The sequence below is a fragment of the Nyctereutes procyonoides genome, unplaced genomic scaffold (genome assembly GCF_905146905.1).
Source record: "Nyctereutes procyonoides isolate TBG_1078 unplaced genomic scaffold, NYPRO_anot_genome, whole genome shotgun sequence".
NCBI lineage: Eukaryota > Metazoa > Chordata > Mammalia > Carnivora > Canidae > Nyctereutes > Nyctereutes procyonoides.
The window spans coordinates 17,323,464-17,331,283 of NW_026575040.1; the positions used below are offsets into that span (position 1 = coordinate 17,323,464).

The 7,820-nt window shown below is 38.2% G+C and overlaps 1 protein-coding gene across 1 annotated transcript in view; it reads right to left on the reverse strand.

The window, feature by feature from the left end:
• Window positions 1–7,235, reverse strand: part of AQP9 (aquaporin 9) — a 51,779-nt gene extending 44,544 nt beyond the window's left edge. The window contains exon 1 of the mRNA XM_055320036.1: window positions 6,820–7,235. Coding sequence (XP_055176011.1) covers window positions 6,820–6,930 — 111 coding nt within the window. The 5' untranslated portion in view covers window positions 6,931–7,235. The remainder of the gene's footprint in view (window positions 1–6,819) is intronic.
• Between the last annotated feature and the right edge of the window lie 585 nt (window positions 7,236–7,820).

Below are 7,820 nucleotides of genomic sequence, written 5' to 3' on the forward strand. Positions count from 1 at the left end.
AGTAGAACATTTTGCAGTGAGAGGAAAGTTCCATATCCACGCTGTCCAATGTAGCCAGAAGCCATATATGGATCTTAAGCACTCAGACTGGGACTAGTAAAACTGAAGAAAAAAAATTTCATTTTATTTAAGTTTAATTTTCATTTAAGTGCCCATGTATGGCTCGTGGCTATCATATTTGACAGTTCTGATCTATATAGACTATCCAAAATAATCTATCAATTTGCTTGCATAATTAGAGAGTTACCGAGTTTGCTGAATACAAGATCAACACACACAAATCGATGCTGCTCCTAAACCCTGGCAATCACCAAAATGTAATTTGTTTTAGAAAATATAATTTCAAAATGTACTGTTCACAATAGTAATAACAATCACAAAGTACCTAGAAATATATCAAACAAATGATACATATTACTTATATCAAGTAGATTATAAAACCTAAAAATAAGTTTGAAAAGCAGACCTATTAAGAAAGAGCTACATCATGTTCATGGATGGAAGATTCAATATTTTAAAGGTTATCAGTTCTATCTAGAATAATATAGCAATTTAGTGCAATTCCAGTCAAAATGTCTACAGGGTATTTATGGAACTTGATAAACTGATCCCAGAATTCATGTGAAAGAATAGAGGGCTAAAAATAGCTATGACAATACTGAAAACATAAGGAAGAAAAATATCAGATAACAAAAATAATTTAGAAAGTAATTATAACAAAAACATATGGCATTGGTGCTGGTTTGGACAGAGAAATCAATAGAACTCAATCAAGTCTAGGCATACAACCACATTTATATATGAACTGATATATGATCTCTATCTAACTGTAAATGATGTCATCACAATTAATAGAAGTAGAACAGACTGTCAAAAATGTTACTGGAACAACTGGCTCTCCTACCAGATGAAGAGCACCTACTCTACCTCATACACCACAATAAATTCTAACGATTTAAAGACTTAAATATCAAAAGTAGGACATTAAACTATACAATAAGGAAACACAAAATATCTCTACTGTCTGGATTTTGAAAAATACCAGTATCCTATTACAACTAATATGAAAAAATTTTAAATGCAGAGGATATGAACAGGCCATTTTCAGAAGAGGAAATCTAAAGGTTCAGTAAACATGAAAAGATGGTCAACTGCATGAAGAATTCATTAAAATTACTAGTGAAATTCTATTTGTTACATGTCAAGTGGGCAAACTCTGAAAGCCGGATAATATCAAGAGTCGGAGAGTACGTGGAAGATGGGAACTCACAGGTTGCTAATGGTACTGGGTATAGTGCATGCTCAATAAATGTTAACCCCTTTTGTTGTGTAAATTTAAAACCACTTCAGAGAGCAATTTTGCAATATACATGAGATTGAAAATGCCCATGCCCTTGGGCCACCAAACTCACTCCTAAGTGTATATTCAGAAGAAACTGGAAAACACATGCGCAAGAAGACATGTACTAAGACGTCCATTGCAGCAGTGTTGGTCAGAGTGACAAACTGCAAACCACCTAACAGTTCACAAGGGGAATGGATCCATAAACTCACGGCACTATGGAACTAAAATGAATTACCCATGTTTACATGTCTCCAAACAGATAAATCTCAGGAGTGTATTTGGAGAAAAATTTCCAGATGTAGAAGGTATACAAACTAGGAACCCATGTATGTACATTTTTAAAGCATACAAAACAGTAATATATATATTGTTTCAGGCAACAGTAGTAAAAGCTCAAAAGCATACGTGAGAATGATAATTCCAGCATGGTGAAGGAGAAGCAGGGATCTATTTGGCTCTAATCCCAGCTCCGCCACACACTTGCCTGTTGGCAAGTTGCTTGATTGTACTAAGCCTTCATTTCATCATTGTAAAACGAGAACAATTGCCTTACCTCCTGAGATTTTTCCAGAATTAAAGAGTGTCTGGGTATAGTGTATGCTCAGTAAATGTTAACCTCTTTTGTTGTCTTTTGCCCTCATCACATCACCACACTGGAAGGGAAAGAACCTCCTGCTTCGGGCCCTCCCACCCCTGAGGAAGGCACAGGGCAAGAGCGCACACAGAACCCTCCATGTTTAGCTCTTCCACATGTTCATATTTAGAAGCTGGGACTTTCTTAAAGTAATGAAACACCCCAGGACAGAAGCACAAATCCACCAGAAGCTGAGAAGTAAACATAAATCATAAGTAAATAATAAGAATCAGGTGGGATTGACTGTGCAAGTTCTCTCTGATGTCCTACAGCGGTGGAAAAAGCATGTGACAAAATTCTGTGAGCTTGTGGGTCTGTTTCCTCCTCTGAAAGACACAGGGCTGAGACTACTTCATTCAAAGCCAGTGCATGAGAGCCTGAGGACACAGATTCCTCCACTGCTCCCGCAGATGTGCCATTTGTGGCCAGAATCTATCAGGCACTGCTGCCAGCAGAGGCTTCCTCCAATCACCTGTTGGCAGATAGACAGCTCTCGCGCAGTGGGACCCTCATCCTGGACATCCTGCGGTGGAGTGAGGCAGTGAGCCAGACCAAGCAGAGAGGAATCAGAGAAAGGGCAAGTGACTGCTGAGTCAGAAAGCAAGAGAAGTTACAGTGTCTCCTTATGACCACTTGCTGTGGGTCCTTTGCTCTGAGCCACAGGGTGGTCTCAAGGAGAACCCAGAAAATAGAAGCCCTAAAAGAAACACAGTGCAATGCATGGTCCGTGTATTCATTAGGAACCTGAAGATATGACTGAACCTAGTGTCACAACAGGTTTGAGTGTGTTTGTTGGTACTGAAGTGGTCCCTAAACTCTATGCTGATAGACCTTCTATAAAGTTTCCCTGCCATGATCATGTCCCTTCTATATAATCATCTTTTGACACTTTTAGTGTCTAACGTATTTTATTTTAGACTATAAAATGAGTAAGCTTCTCTTGGGCTTTCCCATGAAAGGAGCTAATTTTCATCAAACAGTGGTGCATTAGGAATAAATGAAATCAAATATCAAGCCCAGCTCTTGCATCTTGCATTCATAGTCTGGGTGACCTTGGGTAAATCCCTTAGTTATGTTATACCTGTTTCTCCATCTGGCAAAATGGAGTTGATCTCTCTCTCTCTCTCTCCCTCTCTCTCCCAGGAAAGATATAAATATAAAAATAAAAAAGAACCTATATGAGACTTGCAACAACACAGAGGGATCTACAGAGTATAATGCTAAGCAAAGTAAGTCCATTACAGAAGGACAAACACCTCATTATTTCACTCATATGTGGAATTTAAGAAACAAAACAAAGAAAAAAAGAGACAAACTAAAAAACAGACTCCTAACCCTAATTCTAGAGAACAGATTGGTGGTTACCAGAGGAGAAGTTGGTGGGGGCATGGGGGAAATAGGTGAAGTTGAAGATTAAGATCACATTTATCATGATGAGCTCTGAGTAATGTATAGAACAGTTGAATCACTATATGGTACACCTGAAACAAATATAACTGTATATTAACTATACTGGAATCTAGAAAAAAGAATCAATATGAGAAAGCACTCTATACCTTTTGGAGGAAAAGGACAGTGGAGACCAAGGACAAGTGCATGCTTAAGGCAGGACACCTGGGTTCCACACAGATTCAAAGGACGCACAATTGCATCAACCTATGCCTCAGCTTCCCCACCAATAAGAAGGGCCAGCAGCATCTCAGAGCCCTCCCACTAGTACCTGGAAATTCTAAATATGTAGCAATACAAAACGTCCTGAGTTATGCCCTGCAAAGCACTTTTTTTTCTTAAAAAAAGAAAAAAAAAGAACTAGCTTATTTTAAGAATTTTCCTATTTTAATCTAAATGCTAATCATATATTCTTTTGTTTCAAAAGCTATCCAGTCTGGAATATACCCACTCCAAGATCTGAGCACACTTTGTAGTAATAATTTTAAAGCCCCAGAATTTCTATAGTCAGCGTATCTGAGACCGCTCCAAGAACAGAATGACAGACTCGGTACCTTGGCAAGGTGGGAAGTTTGGTCATGAAGTCATGGAGGAAGGCAAGAGCAAATATGGAAAACACTGTAGGGGCTGACATTTCTCATGTACCACCCATCCCACTTCCTCCTTCCCTCCTGCACTGCCCACTGCCCTGTGCCCTCCATATCCTGTGTCCAGGTCTCTGTTCATTTTATGTCCCTTCAGGGCAAAGATCTAGGCTTTTATAGCAAAGGTGAAAAGGCCTACCCATCCCATATCTACAAGCTCAAATTGGAACTAGTTCATAGGCTTATAACTCAATTATTACTGTTTTTAGTTGTAGTTTACAGAGAATTTTTCATGAACTTTAATGCGACCAATGGGCCTTATCAGTCATTTACATCATGGTGTAAATAAGTTGAAGATGCTTCTCCAGGGGTGCCTGGGTGGCTCAGCTGGTTAACTGTCTGCTGCCTTCAGCTCAAGTCATGATCCCTGGGTCTTGGGATCGAGCCCCGTGTGGGGCTTGCTGCTTAGCAGGGAGCTTGCTTCTCCCTCTCCCTCTGCTGCTTCCCCTGCTTGTGCACTCTCGCTCTTCTGTCAAGTAAATAAATACAATTAAAAGAAAAAAAAAGATGCTTCTCCTAAGAGCAAGTTTTGAGAGGAGGGAAAATGGCTCCAGACTCCCAACATCTGGGGGAGAAGCCAATTTTGAAGGACTGATGAGTCCTATTATATCCTGTGTCATCTTCTTTATGTTACTTTTTGCCTGTGCCTTATCAACATGCAAAGCTTTTTACAACACAAAGCAATGCAAAATGCACATTTTCTAATAAAGCAGAAACAATTGGTTTGGCTAATAGTTGAGCAAAACCATGAAGATTAATTGGTTAAAAAAATATTGTGTTTGTGCAAAAATGTCCTTTCTATATCCCCCAAGCCTCAATAAGAAGATTATAGTCACAATTATGGAGTCTATCAGAGTTGGCTTTAAAAAAATAAATGTACAGTGTAGATGGAAATGAAACACTTAGGCAATTATTGGCTTTCACCAGAAGATACAAAGTTTAATTATCAACATACAGCATGAAGATATTTCTTTAGCTCTCATCTTAAATACTAGAGGAAGTAGACATGCTACTGGTTGGATGAGTAGAATGGTGAATGGCTGAAAGCAACTTTTATTTACTCAAGACGGAGGGGATGGCATTATGAAACAGCTTCACATTAAGAAATAAAGGAGGTTTTAACTTTTTCAATTGCAAAATGGATGTTTAGTTCACTTCCTCCTCTGTGTTTTCTGCAGGACACTGTGGATTATAACTGAATTTGCTTTACTTCTCTTCACCATAGGTCACTGTATTGCTGAATTGAGTCTGTGAGGACATCCACTCTCCTCACTGGGACCAAATTGTCAAGTAACATGACCCCAGAGTTCTTGTCTCACTGAAGGTGATTTTTCAGTTAAGCACTGACTAAGATCAGAAAAATCATGGGTTTTTATTCTCTCTCTTTTCCTTCAAATTACCCATCTCATCTGCATTTTTACTCAAGTGAATGAGGACGGTCAAGAAAGGGTTGTCCATATGCCTTGAAAATACTGAAGTGAATCCAGTAAAAAGAGGCTCTCAGAGACCAGAAAACTTATGACTCTTTCTCAATTTACACTAATTCAAATTTTTGAGTTTACATTTGTTTCTTGATCTTGGCTTATTCCCCTAAACTATTATGTATTTATACAAAGCAGAGAACTTTTTTTGAGATAGAGCTGACATAATAACATTAAAGAGCTTCAGGTGTCCAACATAATGATTCAATATTTGTATATACTGCAAAATGATCACCACAATAAGTCTAATTAACATTTATCACCACATAGTTAACTTTTTCTCCTGATAACAATCTTTAAAGATCTACTCTCTTAGCAGCTTTTAAGCATGCAATACAGTGTTATTAACTATAGTCACTGTGCTGCACTTTACTAAAGAACTTTTAATGTTCAAAATTTATGTACAAGAAAAATAAAATTATTAATATCTGAAGTAGGAAATCTTTGAGGAGGTTTATTTATTTTTTAAGGCAAGTTAAAGTCAGTAGTTGTTGCATATGAGAATACTTGAACATTTCATTTTCTGCTCACAAATGGTCTGGCTCCAGCTAAAAACTCAGCATCCAAAGAATGCTATAATGTGCAATAGGATGAAAGCCTAGAGCCCATGCCACCTAAGTAAACTGTCCAGTCTTTCATTAATAGCTGTGCAATTCCCTGGGCAAAATTCTTGAATAATTCTTAGAATCAGTCCTTCCTTTATATATAAGTTTCTTGTAACTGAACATAAATAGTGGAGGAAAATCATGCAAAACCAAAGGTGGATGGTTGAAGAATGCATATTTTTACCTCTACCTAGTACAATTTCTAATTTACTAAAGGTCAAGCTATCTAAAAACACAATCCTCACCAAGGACTTGTAATACTGAGTTGTTTCTTGACATTCATATTTATTGACTGCCAATCCTTATTTTAAAGGACTGAATCTTCTCAACGTTCATGGGAAACAAACAGGGTATAAATCAATTAATTAATGAGAAAAATTTCTCATTGATTTTGAAATCAAAGCCAGCTCAGAGTCTGAGTAAATCTCTGGAATGAAGAAAGCAGTTTACTCCCCTTCTCCCACCCCCATCAACTCTTGTGAATAAATGAAATGAAAACCAAACCTGAGGCCAGTAAATAGCCAAAGAGCCTGGAAGTAACGTGCTCTTTCCTGGAAGAGATGAATCTAGAGACAAGCTTAAAGAAAACAAAACAAAACTATCCGCCACCAGCTACACAGAAAGAGAGGTACAATTGGGTCAGAATCCAGGAAATACTCACGATCATTATGAAGGTGCCCAAGAACTCAGAGATTGTTTCTTTAGCTAAGCTGCTCTTCAAGACCAGCCTCTGCTTGAGAGTTTTCCCCTTTCGCCCCTTCCCAGGTTGCATCGTGGGGCTTCTTCAAGGACCACTCTCTCCACCACAATCTGCTTCTTCTGGTCTCTACTTCACTCGCACGTGAAAATGGAAGTTTTGACAACTGCTCACAGATTCCTGGAGATGTCCGGTGAGATTCTCTGACTGTACAAACGCTGTCCCAATTAGAGCCCGTGACTTAATCCTCTTCTGGTGAAATTCATCCCCTGTTCACTGTTGTTTATCTGACTTAGTGAGTTAGAACCTGAAATCCCAAAAACGATTCTTTTTGTGCCTGATAGATTAATCATTACCTTTATTCTCAAGGTATTTTTTTCTCTGTTGGTTTTTTTTTTTTTTTGGTTTCTTTTTTTTTCCAAGAGATGAGAAAAGAGATGTTGTGCTGGTTGTATTGCCAAACCACAGCGATGGGCAATGGTCCAGAAGAGATTTGCATGTTACACAATTGCAGGCTTCTGATTTTTTTTTTCCCTATTCAGAAGTGGGTGGTTGGGGTGTAGTTTGGGATTATCAAATCAGGTATATATACATCCAGTGTAAACATTCTCTTCTGAAGAAACTTTTCATGCACACTGGAGAATATACAGATGTGTTGTTCTGCAAGATTAATTAAACACTCTTGTTTTCTTCCAATATCATTTCAGCAATTTAATGACACCTCCCTAAGGGTGGTTATAAACAACTACATCCATTCTAGAGATGGAGATACTAACATACAAAGAGACCATTGCAAGTTTCACATTGCAAGACTTTAGGACAGGATGGATCTCCTCCTTGTTACTGTCAGATTGGGATCCATGAATCAGAATGATGGAGAAAGCAACCTGTTGACTTTCTTCTGAAGAAGCATTCCAGTTTGAAAACCAAGTTACTCCCCTTCACTTATCATGGAATAAATATTT